General features: G+C 40.7%; 1 protein-coding gene across 1 annotated transcript; it reads left to right on the forward strand.

Annotated features, from left to right (window-relative positions):
- Positions 1 to 13326: 13326 nt before the first annotated feature.
- LOC109240503 lies at positions 13327 to 14957 on the forward strand. Its single transcript, XM_019407159.1, has 2 exons — positions 13327 to 13342; positions 14386 to 14957. The coding sequence occupies exons 1-2, from the start codon at positions 13327 to 13329 to the stop codon at positions 14955 to 14957; spliced, it is 588 nt and encodes a 195-aa protein (XP_019262704.1).
- The last annotated feature ends 1703 nt before the right edge of the window (positions 14958 to 16660 follow it).

A 16660-nucleotide genomic window follows, 5' to 3' on the forward strand; every position in this document is an offset into this window, starting at 1 on the left:
CCAAACCACCCAAGCACTACCAGCCAAAACAATCCAGTACCCCCCTCCACCAACCACTCCTGTTTCCGTGGCACCCTCGCCAGCTACACTCCATCGATCATCCAGTGAGCCATTATTCCAGACCCAAGACAATCAGTACTATCCCCAGAGCCTACTTTCAGGGCCCCAGATCATCACTCTTATACTCCTCGTTTCGAGCTCCCTGTAGAGACCGAGAAATCACCAAAAAACCCGGAACAGGAGGAGATGTTCAGGAAGATAAGAAGCCTGGAGCAATCGTTCAGGAACATGAAGGGATTGGGAGGCCAGGTGAGCGTAGCATACAAAGATTTGTGTCTATTCCCCGATGTTCAGTTGCCTGTGGGATTCAAGATGCCTAAATTTGACTTATACGACGGGCACAGGGACCCGGTGGCCCACTTAAGGGGATTCTGCAGTAAAATGAGAGGAGCTGGTGGAAGAGATGAGCTGCTAATGGCATACTTCAGCCAGAGTTTGAGTGGCACGGCGTTAGAGTGGTATACACGTCAAGATCATAGTAGATGGTATACATGGGATGATCTGGCCCAAGCATTTGCACGGCACTTCCAGTACAACATAGAGATCGTCCCAGATCGTTTGTCCCTAACTAAGATAGAAAAGAAGCCAGGATAAAGTTTCAGAGAATATGGTTTTTGCTGGAGAGAACAAGCGGCAAGATTTAACCCTCCGATGGACGAGAACGAAATGGTGGAGTATTTTCTGCAAGCTTTGGAACCCACTTGCTTTGGCCATCTGATATCGGCCATAGGCAAGTCTTTCAACGAGGTAGTAAAGATGGGCGGCATGGTGGAAGAAGGGCTTAAGTCGAGCAAAATCATGAGTTACTCGGCCATCAAAGCAACACCCAAGCCATCCAGAATGGTACCGGAGGAGTGATTGGAAAGAAGAAGAAAGAAGATGTGGCAACAGTTGATTCAGGATCATGGTTTGGACCGAGGGGCCCGTCACACCATTATACCCAGCCGCGACCCCATCACCGAGCCTACACCCAAAACCCATATAATCCACCCCAGCATTACTTCCCATCACCAGACCCTCAGATTTCTGTCCACCACGCCCAGTCATATACTCAACCTCCTCCCTACTCATAATGGCGTCCCCCAGTCCCACAAAACACCTACCCAGCTCCACAAAATGCTTACCCACCCCCACGAGCCTACCGAAACCCTGTCGGTCCAGGTTTCCGACCCAATCCAGCATTCAAAAATGAGAGGTTGCAGCGGAAGAAAACTTTCACCCCGTTGGGGGAGTCTTATACCAGTTTATTCCATAGATTGAGGCAGTTGGATATGCTGAGGCCAATTGAGTCGAAATTGCCAAACCCTCCTCCAAAGAATCTTGATTACTCCTTGAGATGTGAATATTGTTCTGGTACTCCGGGGCATGATACGGAGAAGTGCTGGCACTTGAAAAATGCTATCTAGGAGCTCATCGACACAAACCGGATTGAAGTCCAAACTCCAGAAGCACCCAACATCAATCAGAACCCATTGCCAACCCATGAGGAAACAAACATGATCGAGATAGTACACAAAGAGGGGGAGCCCAAGAAGCCATCACAATCTGTTATGATGATTCGGTCCAGTGAGGTCAAGCCAGCCAAAGGAAAAATTGTCGCAAAAGCATGGTTGAAGGAGCAGTGAACAAGTTGAGCATGACAAAAGGTGAACCTTCTGAGGTAGTTGAGAAGAGATCCACAAGTGATGAAAAGTCAAAAGTGATTGTGCCGGGGTTGGCAAACAAGCCTATCATAATTGTGGAGGGTGCCCGCACGGACCCTGTCATCATCAAGCCTGTAACCCAGTTGCCGGTAGTCAACACCAAGGCTGTCCCCTGGAGCTATGAACGGGTGATAGTGACTTACAAGGGGAAAGAAGTCAATAAGGCCCATGGGTTAACTCGTTCGGGGAGATGCTTTGCCCCGGAAGAGTTGAGAAAAGCTAAAGCACCCGAGATCCAGTTCTAGTGAAGAAAGCAGTCACTGAGGAAGAAGAGGAGGAATTTTTGAGAAAAATGAAGGTACAAGATTACTCCATCGTGGAGCAGTTGAGAAAGACGCCCGCTAAGATTTCCTTGCTATCATTATTGATCCACTCAGATGAGCATCATCGGGCCCTGATGAAAATTCTGAACGAAGCTCATGTCCCCGACAAAATTTCAGTGAACCATCTGGAGAAGATCGCCAACAAAATATTTGAGGTGAACACGGTCACTTTCTCCGATGATGAGTTGCCTGTGGAAGGTACTGAACACAACAGAGCTCTCTATCTTACGGTAAAATGCGAAGATTCTGTGGTTACCAGGGTGTTAGTTGACAATGGTTCCAGTGCAAACATTTGCCCTCTCTCTACTCTGAACAAGTTGAAAGTTAATGATGAGAGGATTCACAAGAACAACATATGCGTCCGAGGGTTCGACGGTGGAGGGAAAGACTCGGTCGGTGATATAATGCTTGAATTGACACTAGGACCGGTGGAATTCACCATGGAGTTCCAGGTACTGGACGTAGCTGTCTCTTACAACTTGCTGTTAGGTCGGCCTTGGATACATGCCGCCAAAGCAGTCCCATCCACTTTGCACCAGATGGTCAAGTTCGAATGGAATAGACAGGAGATCGTCGTGCATGGCGAGGAGAATTTGTGTGCTCATAGTGATGCCTCTTTCCCGTTTATTGAGGCTAAAGATGACAAAGGGCCTTGGGTCTACCAAGTTTTTGAAACAGTGCTGGTCGAGAAGGTTCCAGAAGGAAAATGTGTTCCAACTCCAAAGATAGCCTCTGCATCCGTCATGGTGGCCTCTGAAATGCTGAAAAACGGCTTTGTGCCAGGTAAAGGTCTGGGCGCATCCTTGCAGGGTATCACACAGCCAGTGTCCCTCCCTAAAAATTGGGGTACGTTCGGTCTTGGATTCAAACCTACAGCGGCAGATGTGAAAAGGGCTAAAAGGTTGAAACAGAAGGCGTGGGCACTTCCGAAGCCTATCCCGCGTCTCTCCAAGTCTTTTGTCAAGCCCGGTGCCAGGAAACGCCCAGTGACGATAGTCCCAAGTTCTGTGGTTGACATTGATAAAGAGTTAGTTGAAAGGATCCAGAGGTTGTTTGATAATGTGAACGTGGTAGAAGTTGGAGAAGGTTCTAGCAAAGAAGACGTGCAGTTCGTCGGGCCGAATGTAAAGCTTAACAATTGGAAGGCTACTCCTCTCCCTACCAGGAAGGAGTCTTGGTAGTTTGTTTTGTTTTCCATTCTATTTGGGTCATTCCAGGGTTGTGACCCAGATTTTTATTTTCCGCTTGTTGATGTACAACCCTGTTATCCTTTATTTTCAATGAAATGCAATTTCCCTTTTCCATCATTCCTGATAGCTCTTATTTTTGTTTTTCTTTTCTTCTTTGTACAGTTCTTTTTATGTTGGTTTCAATGACATGACATGCATGAGGAATCCTCGACCAAGTCTTAAAAGTCAATCTAATTCTGAAATAATAATCCAAGAAATAGAGTGCGATGATAAATCAGAATATGATGAGGATGAGGCCTTTGAAGAGAATAGTAAGGAACTAAATCATTTTGAAGAAGAACCCAAGCCTAATCTGAATGATACGGGAGCAATCAATCTAGGGGACCCAGATAATATCAGAGAAACTAAGATAAGTGTCCATCTTGAACCGCAAATCAGGGAAGAAATAATTAAAGCATTGTTCGAGTATAAGGATATTTTTGCATGGTCGTATGATGACATGCCAGGTTTGAGTACCGATTTGGTGGTCCACAAATTTCTAATTGATCCAGCATTCCCTCCCGTTAAGCAGAAGTTGAGAAAGTTCAAAGCTGAAATGAGTGTGAAGATTAAAGAAGAAGTCACAAAGCAGCTTGATGCAAAAGTCATTCGAGTCACGCGGTATCCCATGTGGTTAGCCAATGTTGTGCCTGTGCCGAAGAAAGATGGTAAGACCAGAGTGTGTGTTGAATACCGTGACCTCAACAAAGCAAGTCCAAAGGACAATTTCCCATTGCCAAATATCCACAATTTGATTAATAATTGTGCCAAGCATGATATTAGGTCTTTCGGGGACTGCTATGCGGGGGTATCATCAGATCTTAATGGATGAGGAAGATGCAGAGAAGACGGCATTTATCACGCGATGGGGAACATATTGCTACCGGGTCATGCCGTTCGGCTTGAAAAACGCTGGGGCAACTTACATGAGGGCAATGACCACCATATTCTACGACATGATACACAAGGAGATTGAGGTCTACGTGGATAATGTAATCATAAAGTCCAGGAAGCAGTTTGACCACGTCAGGGACCTGAGAAAATTTTTCCAGAGGCTCCGCAGGTACAATCTTAAGCTCAACCCTGCAAAGTATGCATTCGGTGTTCCGTCGGGCAAGTTGTTAGGCTTCATAGTCAGTCGGCGGGGCATCGAGCTGGACCAGTCAAAAATCAAGGCTATCCAAGAATTACCACCGCCAAAGAACAAGACTGAGGTGATGAGTCTGTTAGGGAGGTTGAACTACATCAGCAGGTTTATTGCTCAACTGACGACAACCTGTGAGCCCATCTTCAAGTTGCTAAAGAAGGATGCTGCGGTCAAATGGACCAATGAGTGCCAAGAAGCATTCGACAAGATCAAGGAGTATTTATCAAACCCACCTGTGTTGGTACCGCCGGAACCAGGGAGACTGTTAATTCTTTATCTGACAGTCCTGGATAATTCATTTGGTTGCGTGTTGGGTCAACATGACATCACTGGCCGGAAAGAGCAGGCCATTTATTATCTCAGCAAGAAGTTCACATCCTATGAGGTTAAGTATACTCCCCTTGAGAGGACATGTTGCGCCCTGACTTGGGTGGCACAGAAGTTGAAGCACTATTTGTCATCCTATACTACTTACCTCATTTCTCGCCTGGATCCTTTGAAGTATATCTTTCAGAAGCCTATGCCTACAGGAAGACTCGCAAAGTGGCAGATTTTGCTCACAGAATTTGACATCGTCTATGTGACTCGGACGACAATGAAAGCCCAAGCTTTGGCTGATCACTTGGCTGAGAACCCGGTGGATGAAGAATATGAGTCGTTGAAGACTTATTTTCCTGATGAAGAGGTAATGCATATTGAGGAGGTCGAGCAGGATGAGAAGCCCGGTTGGAAACTTTTCTTTGATGGGGCTGCTAACATGAAAGGTGTTGGGATAGGAGCTGTGCTCATTTCTGAAATAGGGCACCACTACCCTGTCACAGCTCAACTTCGTTTCTATTGTACCAATAACATGGCTGAGTACGAAGCATGCATTTTAGGTTTAAGATTAGCTGTGGACATGGGAGTCCAGGAAGTGCTGGTTTTGGGAGATTCAGATCTGTTAGTGCACCAGATTCAGGGAGAATGGGAGACTCGAGATTTGAAGCTCATACCATATCGACAATGTCTGCAGGATCTTTGTCAGCGGTTCAGATCAGTGGAATTCAGGCATATCCCTAGGATCCATAATGAGGTTGCTGATGCCTTGGCTACTCTAGCGTCAATGTTATATCATCCAGATAAGGCTTATATCGATCATTTGCATATTCAAGTCCGTGATCAGCATGCTTACTATAACATGTGGAAGAAGAACTCGATGGTGAGCCGTGGTTCCATGATATCAAGGAATACATCAGGATGGGGGTATATCCGGTGCAAGCCACAGGTGATCAAAAGAGAACAATTCAACGATTGGCAAGTGGATTCTTCTTAAGCGGAGGAGTTTTGTACAAAAGAACTCCAGACCTCGGATTGTTGAGATGCATAGATGCTAAGCAAGCCACGATCATCATGACTGAAGTACATTCGGGAGTTTGCGGGCCCCATATGAGTGGCTATGTTCTGGCAAAGAAGATTCTCCGAGCAGGCTATTATTGGCTCACCATAGAGCGAGATTGCATCAGTTTTGTGCGCAAGTGTCATCAATGCCAAGTGCACGGAGATTTGATTCATTCTCCGCCATCTGAATTGCACACAATGTCCGCACCATGGCCCTTTGTTGCTTGGGGGGTGGATGTCATCGGACCGATTGAGCCGGCAGCATCCAATGGGCACAGGTTCATTCTGGTGGCCATTGATTATTTCACTATGTGGGTTGAAGCTAAAACTTTCAAATCTGTGACCAAAAAGGCAGTGGTCAATTTTGTTCATTCCAATATCATTTGTCGGTTCGGAATCCCAAAGGTGATCATCACAGATAACGGTGCCAATCTTAACAGTCATCTGATGAAAGAGGTATGTCAACAGTTTAAGATTACGCATCGCAATTCCACCCCATACCGCCCCAAGGCAAATGGAGCAGTCGAGGCAGCCAACAAGAATATAAAGAAGATACTTCGGAAAATGGTGCAAGGTTCTAGGCAATGGCATGAAAAGTTTCCCTTTACGTTGTTGGGTTATCGCACTACTGTTCGCACTTTAGTAGGTGCTTTATATTTAACAGACATAGAAGGCAAATGTGTAGATATGGCTATCAATTCTGATGCAGTCAAAAGATATTATGTATGATTTCTTTGGTTTAAATTGTTTTTGCTTGTACTTGGAACGTTTTGAAGATTGGAATGACGAAGGCATTTTATTCTGCTATCTAAATACTTTACCCTTTGTTATCCCTTTGAGCCTTATTTATTTTCTTTCATACCCCTCTTTTGGAATCAGTAGCAAAATGCAAAAACACGAACGCAAAAGGCAAGTAAAGAAGAAAAGAGAAGAAGAGAAGAGAAAAGAGAAAGAAAAGAATGGAAAAAAATGAAAAGAAAAGAAAAAAGAAAGAGAGAAAAGAAAAGAAAAAAAGAGAGAAAGAAAAGAAAAGAGGAAAGTAACAACAACAAAGCAATTCCTATGTCATGAACTACGTTTGACCTGATTTTTTTTAAGGATACGTAGGCAACCTCACGGTTCGGTCCCATCAAAATAGAAATCCAAAAGTCCCCAAGCAAAGAAACTGGGGCAGAAAGTTGTAGTTGTTGTAAGAAATCTGATTCCAAAAGTTATAATTTTGAACCCATTCAAGTTTTGAGCCTTTTGATATCCTTTCGTTCTAACCCTATCCGAAAGCCCACATTACGGTCCAAAGAAAGACCTTCCGATCAGTCTTTGACAGATGACAAGTCAAGCAAGCAGAGGTGTGATTCATATCAGGGGCAACACTCCGGTTTAAGCAGGAAAAAATGAAAAATGAGAGAGTCTTATTGGTGAAAACTCTCTCGAACACCGTAAGGCGATTGAAAGCTGGGAGAAATTAAAAATGAGAGAGTCTTATTGGTGAAAACCCTCACGGGCACCGTAAGGCGATAGTGAGTTGAGAGATGAATAAATGAGAGAGGTTTGCTGGTGAAAACCCTTCAGGGCACTGCAAGCCGAATAAGGTTGTGGACTTTGCAAAGGAACCGGATCATGGGAACCCCGGGCACAAAGTGTGAAGACTGAAAGAGGATTGACTGAATGGACTAGGCTGATTAATCCAAAATGCATGTCATGATCAGTGATGCCAGCAGCCTCACTCAGATAAGTCCCTTTTCCTTTTCTTCCTCAAATAGTCCTTCGGTTTGATTTTTCTTCTCTATTCATAACTCTCGGAGTCATTGCATTTCATTTCCTTTTGGGTTTACTCCTCTAAGGATTTTTCAATGTTAGCCTTGCAAAGCAAAAGAAAGGATCGCAAAGCTTACTACCAACTTCCAAAATTGCAGAAAGCAAAGTGCGGCCAAAACATACCAGAGATAGCATGATGTAAAGTGGGAGATAAGGTGTCAGTGAAAGATCCATTGGTCGAATGGTTTGGGAATCTTATGGGAGATACATAGGTTCAAATTGGAAGGACAGAAATGTAAAACAACGGGCTGAGTGTAGAGCATTCGGGTCATTCAGGGTCCTGTGGTTGAAATTCAGTCAGAAAGGCAAACAATTCTTGGCCAGTTTAAGGCGGACAGTCAAAGCAAAGCATGGCAGCGAAAGGGCTACCCTCAGCAAGAATGCCGCAAACTAACCACCACATTTTCAAACTGACAAGCTTTTTCTTTGATTGAAACAGGGGCAGAAAATCTTGTTTGTTTCGGAGAAACCCTCCGTGAGGAAAGCAAGTGCCAGACAGGCTCGGCAGTAAGTTCCAATACCCTCTTGGATAACAGGATTTAGTAAGTTTTGAGGCCCTTGCAAATGACAAGGTCTGACGAGAGGTCTACTTTTGGGAAGTGTAATTTGGCATTTAAGTTTTCACTTTGAAATGAGACTTGGTTTGAAACTTTTCAGAATAAAGGAATTTAGTTTAGAATTCGTTTTGATAACAAGAATCGGTTAACACTTACAGATGCTCCGAATATCAAACTGGGGCAGAAAAATTTCTTTTGTTTGTCTGTTTTGTTAAAATCAGGCGCCCACCTGGAGAACAAAGGGAAGCAGTTCAAGTTTCGAGGAAAAACAGTTCAAGTGTTGGAAATCAGGCACCCACCTGGAGAACAAAGGGAAGCAGTTCAAGTTTCGAAGAGAAAACAGTCCAAATGTTGGTAATCAGGCACCCACCTGGAGAACAAAGGGAAAGTAGCAATGTTCAACGGAGGTCAGCAATCAGGATCCCACCTGGAGAACAAAGGGAAACGGTTCAAGTCTCAAGGAAAAACAGTGCAAATGGTGGTAATCAGGCACGCACCTGGAGAACAAAGGGAAAGTAGCAATGTTCAACGGAGGTCAGCAATCAGGAGCCCACCTGGAGAATAAAGGGAAACAGTTCAAGTCTCAAGGAAATCCAAATGTTGGTAATCAGGCACCCACCTGGAGAACAAGGGGAAAGCAACAATGTTCAAAGGAGGTCAGCAATCAGGAGCCCACCTGGAAAACAAAGGGAAAACAATTCAAGTTTCAGAGGAAAGGAAGACAATTCAAGTATTGGAAATCAGGCGCCCACCTGGAGAACAAAGGGAAGCAGTTCAATTTCGAGAGGAAAGGAAGACAATTCAAATGTTGGTAATCAGGCGCCCACCTGGAGAACAAAGGGAAAGCAGCAATGTGCAAAGGAATACAATTCAAATATTGGTAATCAGGCGCCCACCTAGAGGGCAAGGGAATACAGTTGATGTTTTGGCGATCAGGCGCTCACCTGGAGAGCAAGGGAATACAGTTGAAGTTTTGGCAATCAGGCGCCCACCTGGAGAGCAAGGGAATACAGTTGAATTTTTGGCAATCAGGCGCCCACCTGGAGAACAAGGGAATACAGTTGAAGTTTTAGCAATCAGGCGCCCACCTGGAGAGCGAGGGAATACAATTGAAGTTTTGGCAATCAGGCGCCCACCTGGAGAATAAGGGAATTCACGTCAGAATGCAATTCAAGGCAGTAACAAAGGAATCTTACCTGGAGAGTACAAGTCAACAGAGCAGCAGAAACTGCAAGATCAAGTTTGAAGATATGAGGATAGGATTCTTGTAATTCATAGATCATAGTTTAGTCTAGCTTCTTTTATTTCGTCTTGGTGTAATAAGGAGTTCAGCAAGCAGTAGCAGCAGCAGCAACAGTGAAATCACAGCTTTCTGGTAGTCCCAGCTACCGAAACTTCTCGAACTACACTGACCTGATTCCTTTATAGCCAAGGATATGTAGGCAACCTCAGAAGCAGGGTGCGGTCAAATTTTTCAAAAATGCTTCCCACGGAGTATCCAAATGGGCAAAATCGCTCGTGTTCGCTCACTTTATCTTTGCACGAAAACTCTTCGTATTTCCGAGCAAAGAGGGGCAATTATCACAGTAAATTTTCAGCGGCTTGGTAATGGTGTCGACAACCCCAAGTACTGAAATAAAGTTTTGCAGCCATAATGCATGAATTGTGGCTTCAAAACATGCCACAAATTCTGCTTCCATCGTGGATGTAGCAATGATAGACTGTATGGCACTCTTCCACAATATTGCTCCTTCAGCTAATTTGAACAAATAACCAAACGTGGATTTTCTAGCGTCAATACATCCAACGAAATCTGAATCCGAGTATCCAACAATTTCCAAATGCTTGGATCTCCTATACATGAGCATGTAATCCTTCATTCCTTTCAGGTAACTCAAAAATTTCTTTGCAGTTTTCCAGTAATCAATTCCTGGGTTACTCCGATATCTTCCCAACATTCTGATCGCAAAACTAATATCCGGTCTTGTGCAAGTCTGAGCATACATCAGACTACCAACAATAGAAGAGTAAGGAATTGACTCCATTTCTTTTCGTTCTACATCATTCTTAGGGCATTGCATGAGACGATATTTGTCCCCTTTTTGAATAGGGACAATTCCTGCAGAACAGTTATTCATGTTAAATCTCTCTAGAACTCTTTTGATATAGCCTTTCTGAGACAATCCCAATAATCCTTGTGATCTATCACGAAATATTTCTATTCCTATCACATAGGATGCCTCACCCATATCTTTCATTTCAAATAGAGAGAAAATCTTTAGTCTCACGCAATATGCCTAAATCATTAACATCAAGTAGAATATCATCAACATATAGGACTAAAAATATAAGCTTGCTCCCACTGATCTTTTGGTAAATACACCGATCAACGGTATTTTCCACAAATCCAAAAGACGTTATGGTATCATTAAACTTTATATACCATTGTCGTGAGGCTTGTTTAAGTCCATATATTGACTTCCTCAGTTTACACACCATTTGACCTTTTCTTTTAATTTTGAAACCCTCTGGTTGGTCCATATAAAATTCCTCCTCGAGATCTCCATTAAGAAAGGCAGTTTTCACATCCATTTGGTGTAACTCTAAATCATAATGAGCCACCAAAGCCATAATAATTCTTAACGAGTCTTTCTTTGATACCGGTGAAAAGGACTCTTTATAATCAATGCCTCCTTTCTGAGTATAACCCTTGGCAACAAGTCTGGCTTTGTATCGTTCAATATTGCTATTTGAATCGCGTTTGGTCTTAAAGACCCATCTACACCCGATTCTTTTAGAACTTTCTGGCAATTCAACAAGATCCCAGACTTTATTGTATTTTATGGATTTTAACTCTTCCTTCATGGCATCAATCCATTTGCCAAACTCATTACTTTCTATGGCTTGTGAAAATGAAACCGGATCCTTATTAAGACCAATATCAAAATCTGACTCCTGCAAATAAACCACGTAATCATCCGAAAGGGCCGATTTTCTAACTCTTTGAGATTTTCTTAATGGCATTTCTTGTGGTTCATTTGTGTCAGATATTTGTGAGTTAGTTTCTTCATGAAGTGTTTCATCCAAATGTTGCTCAGTGTTGTCAAAGTGTTCTTCAAGGGTTAATGCTTGAAGCGAGTTCTCCAGGAGCGTTGAACCTGGAAATTCTCACATTCAAAGCTATTATTGCTAGAACTCAAAAATCCAGACAAGAGTTGGTCCATTGTTATTCCTCCATATTCTCAATTTTCCCTAGCATTTTCTCTAGCTCCTTTTTTGATATTCTAATTCTTCACCTCTTTATAATTAATCGTTGATGAAGAAGAAGAAGAAGAAGAGGAGAATAAGTCTCTGTAATTATCACTCAACAATTTTTTCTTTCTCTCAACTAAAGTTTTTGGCGCTACGACACATTCCCACTCTTCATCATCATCTCCTGCCCATACCATGTTAGATCCATGTTTAAGGCAGCAATTTCCCATATCTTTCTCCCTATAAGTTTTCCCCGAACCTGAAGTGGAAGTCGAAGGTTGCTCAGTGAAAAAAAACGTCAAATGATTAGACAGTTATCACGCTGGTGGAGGTTGAAGTGAGCAAAGAGGAGCTTTCTCTCTACAACAAAAGAAATTACTAAGTATAAGTTTTCTCCGAACCTCAATGGAAGTCGAGCATTGCTCAGTGAGAAGAAGCGTCAAATGATTTAGACAGTTGTCGCGCTAGTGGAGATCGAAGGTTAGGGCAAAAAGGATCTTTTCTTCTACTACTAAGTATATACTACTATATATAAAATGATCGACTCTTAAAGTATAATTCTCATTAATATGTGTAAAATGGAAGAGGTGGAGATTTGGAATTTACATGAAACATCTATATTTATACCCTTTAATTAGGGAGAGGACCAACCGACCAAGGGTTGAGGAAAGTGGTGGAAGACATAGAGTAAGAATTGGTTTTTCTTATTTTAGGGAAATTATGGGTGGCAGACAAAATATTAATTAGTTGAACTATCTACTTTTCAATTTACTTAATCTATATTTGCTTTGACAATATAATAAAAAGTATACTATTCTCGAAAAGTCTGAAAACTGTCCAAAATATCTCAAAGCTATGACTTAGATTCAAACTTTTCCTTATTTTTGCATGGATTTTTACGTCACGGAAATTAACAAACAAATTTTTGGAAATAAAATCCTTTTCGAAAATTGGATATTTACGCGGATCTTATGTGAGGAAGGCGACGTTGGAGTAACAATAAGGTTATCTGTGTAGGGTTCGAGCCGTGGAAGCAACCATTAATGCTTGCACTCAGGGTATAGGTTGTCTAAATCACACTCCGATCCTTGGGATGCGATTCTTTCCCGGACCCTATATAAATGCAGGATATTATGCACCGAGCTGCTTTTTTACGTGATCTATGTGTGGTTCATCTTGGTTACGTTTCATTACATTTAGCTAATTACAGATATTTATCATCATGAAATTAGGTTTATTTCGTGTTTTGCAGTTAATTCGCGCTTCTGCTACCTACCAAAATAAAAAATACATATATTGACATTTTTTAATGTGAAAGGAATAAGAAGATAGGATCTACAAAAGAACAAAAAATAAAATAAAATAAGATAAAATGAGAACGAAAGTAAGTTAGATCACATTGTGAACAAGGACATTGTCAATGGAGTCGAAATATATCCAATGCACCAATCTGGTTCTTTTTTAGGCCTACACGTTTATATATATTTAAGCTCAAATTCTTGGATTAAATTTATTGTTTCAAACCACAATATGAATGTTCCAACAAGTGAAAAATAACTATTTTATTAGTCAAGCGCACAAGTTGCAGGCCAAAAATGTAAGATCTTACGTTACTTTATTGGTGGCCCAATAAGTTTAAGGCCCATAATTAATATTAATTAATGAGCAAATCTCATCCGTCCCGATCGGTTATTTGATGGACGTACCGGATTAAGTGAGAAACCTCTATTAATTTGGTCCTCTCCCACCCATTAGGATTACCGTATTTTATTTTCTCTCTTCCATCACTAAAGTCGGCCGGTAACGAAAGCTAGGGCAAAGGGCGAGAAACCAATTTTGAATTGACGCTCCCGCTTCACGATGATGGCTTGCGATTCAGGTATGTTTTCTGTAACGATTTTGTGTAAAATTACCATGTCAAGATCCTGGTATGCAATTAACGTTATGTCTACATGTGATATCAAAGCCTGGAATTTGAACTGATAATTCTTCGCAAAAGAAAAAACTATATCATTATTGTTATGTTCCTCTCTTTATTGCCCTGTCATAAAATTTTGCTTTAATGTTGCTTCAGTTAAAGAAATCTAATGAAATTATATATTTGGGAATGAATATTTGTGGACTAAATTATTCTATAACCCCACCCAAATGTAGCATTTTCTTTTAAAGCACTAACCTTCAATGTTTGATCTTTCTTGTATTAGGTTCCAACGTTACTTCTAAGCCATTAGAAAGATTCCTTTTATGAAAGATTTTAAAAAAAGAAAAGAAAAAAAAAAGTAGATCAGTTACTGTTTAACCTTAGTCCATAAAGAAATTTATTTTGATCTATTTAATTTAAGTATTTGGACTATTAAGTTGGTGAAGTCATTTATTATTTATTTTATGTATGTGATTAATGTTTATATAGTTTGTTAGAAACCAAAGTGATCAAACTAGACCGTTTAAAGTATTTACATGCATAAAATCTTATGATCTCTATTTTGTGTGTGCACTTTTTTATATAGTTTGCTAGTCACCAAAATGGCCAAACTAGTTTGTTTATGGAAATATGCATACATAAAATTATAGTTTATCCATGAAATTATAAAATGCCTATAATTATAAATATTAGTGGATAAATTAATTTTCACATTGCTAGAACTTAAGGATTTACCCAAAGGTGAATCAATTATTCTATGAATAGTGAATATGATGAGGTAAAATTAATATTCTTTAGTCAAATATATATTATTTGTCCAAAGATGGCATATATATTTGGTTAAAAAATTATTTAATTTACCTAGTTTTAAAGACTTAAAATGGCAGTTTTAAATTATGATAGTGTGTCGTAGTATTTCCCCAAAAGGAGAATTGCGATATGCTTTAACTGTTTTGTTGAATCCATATTGATTTGTGAGCATTTATTATCTATTTTTGCAGCTATTCTTTTTCACTTGCTTGCTTCGTCTGTTACTGTGTTCAACGGATTGAACTTCTCTGAATGGCGTGAACAAGTCCAGTTCCACTTAGATGTGATGGATCTTGACTTGGCTATGCTGAATGATAAGCCCGCTGCCATTACTGATTGGAGCAGTGCGGATGAGAAGTCTTTCCATAAAGCATGGAAACGCTCTAACAGGCTAAGCCTTATGTTTATGCGAATGAATATTGCCAACAACATTAAGAGTACTATTCCACAAACAGAAAATGCCACGGAATACTTGAAGTTTGTGGAAGAACGTTTTCGTTCTGCAGATAAGTCTCTCGCTGGTACACTAATAGCTGAACTCACGACCATGAAGTTTGATGGGTCGTGTAGTATGCAAAACCATATCATCGAGATGACTAACATTGCAGCAAGACTTCAGACCTTGGGGATGAAAGTGGATGATTCCTTCTTGGTTCAGTTCATTCTGAACTCGTTGCCTCCTGAGTATGGACCTTTTCAAATTAACTATAACACTATTAAGGATAAGTGGAATGTTAGTGAATTGTCCAGTATGCTTACTTAGGAGGAGTCAAGACTTAAGAAACAAGGGAGTTATTCAATTAACCTCATGGGTCAAAGAGTTGGTAAAGGACTTAAAGTGAAGGCCAACAAGTTCAAGAAGAAGAAAGCACCTGCTAAAGCTCCACATGATGCTAAGAAGGATCACAAGGCAGATACGTGTCGTTTTGGTAACAAGGAAGGAAACTATCAGAAAGATTGCCTGAAACGTAAAGCTTGGTTCGAAAAGAAAGGTACAATTAGTGCTTTTGTATGTTTCGAATCAAATTTAATAGAAGTTCCTAATAATACTTGGTGGCTTGATTCTGGTGCAACTGCTCATGTATCTACTACGCTTGCATGGATTCCTTACGATCCCAAACTACAAATTCAAACAAGGATTTCTTGTTCATGGAAATCGTATGAAGGCTCCAATTGAAGGCATATGGACTTATCGTTTGATCATGGAGACTAGACGTCACCTTGATCTTATATAGATTCTTATTAGTACTCAGTTTCTAGGACTTTGATTTCTCTTTCAAGACTTGATGTTTCTGGATTTGATTGAAGTTTGAAATAGATGTTTCAATTTATATAAGAATGCTATTTTTTATGGTTCTGGTTTTCTTAGTGGTGGTTTATATAAATTGAAACTCGATATTGGTTTTTATGAATCCCTTCTTACTGTTCAACATAATGTTGGAATTAAACGGTAGTTCACTAGATGAAAGTTCTACTTACTTGTGGCATTGACTGTTTGGGTCATATATCGAAAGAAAGGTTAGAAAGATTAGTAAAATGAGATTCTTCCGAATCTAAAATTTTACTGATCTTACTATATGTTTGGATTGCGTTAAGGGAAGGCAAACCAAGCATTGTAAGAAAGGTGCCACAAGAGCATCCTGCTTCTTGAAATTATACACACCGATATTTGTGGACCCTATGATTCCATCGTTTGGTGGAGTAAAATATTTTATCACTTTTATCGATGACTTTTCACGTTACGATATATCTATTTGCTGAAGAAAAAATCTCAAGCAACAAATGCTCTCAAAGTGTTTGTTAATGAGGTTGCAAGGCAATTAGATAAAAAAGTGAAAATCATTAGGTCAGATAGAGGCGGTGAATATTATGAAAAATATAATGAATCAGGACAATGTCCAGGTCCATTTGCAAAGTTCCTCGAGGAACATGGCATATGTGCACAGTATACTATGCCAGGAACACCTAAACAAAATGGTGTTGCAGAAAAGTGTAATCGAACACTTATGGATATGGTTAGGAGCATGATGAGTAATTCCTCATTACCCAAATCATTGTGGATGTATGCTCTTAAAACCGATGTATATTTACTAAACAGGGTCCTAGTAAGGCAGTTCCAAAAGATCCTTTTGAACTGTGGACAGGAAGGAAACCTAGTTTAAGGCACCTGCATGTTTGGGGTTGCCCAGCGGAAGCTAGAGTTTGTAATCCACAAGAAAAGAAATTAGATTCTCGAACAGTAAGTGGTTTGTTTATTGGTTACCCAGAGAAATATAAAGGGTATGTATTTTACTGTCCAAACCATAGTTCGAGAATTGTTGAAACCGGTAATGCAAGATTCAGTGAGAATGGTAAAGTTAGTGGACTGTTGAAAAGAAAAGTGTGGAAATAAAAGAGGCGAGGGTCAATATTCATCACCCACGAATGTGCCTACTTCCACACAAATCCCAATATTTGTTCCAGTTG

The sequence above is a fragment of the Nicotiana attenuata genome, unplaced genomic scaffold (assembly GCF_001879085.1).
Source record: "Nicotiana attenuata strain UT unplaced genomic scaffold, NIATTr2, whole genome shotgun sequence".
Taxonomy (NCBI): Eukaryota; Viridiplantae; Streptophyta; class Magnoliopsida; order Solanales; family Solanaceae; genus Nicotiana; species Nicotiana attenuata.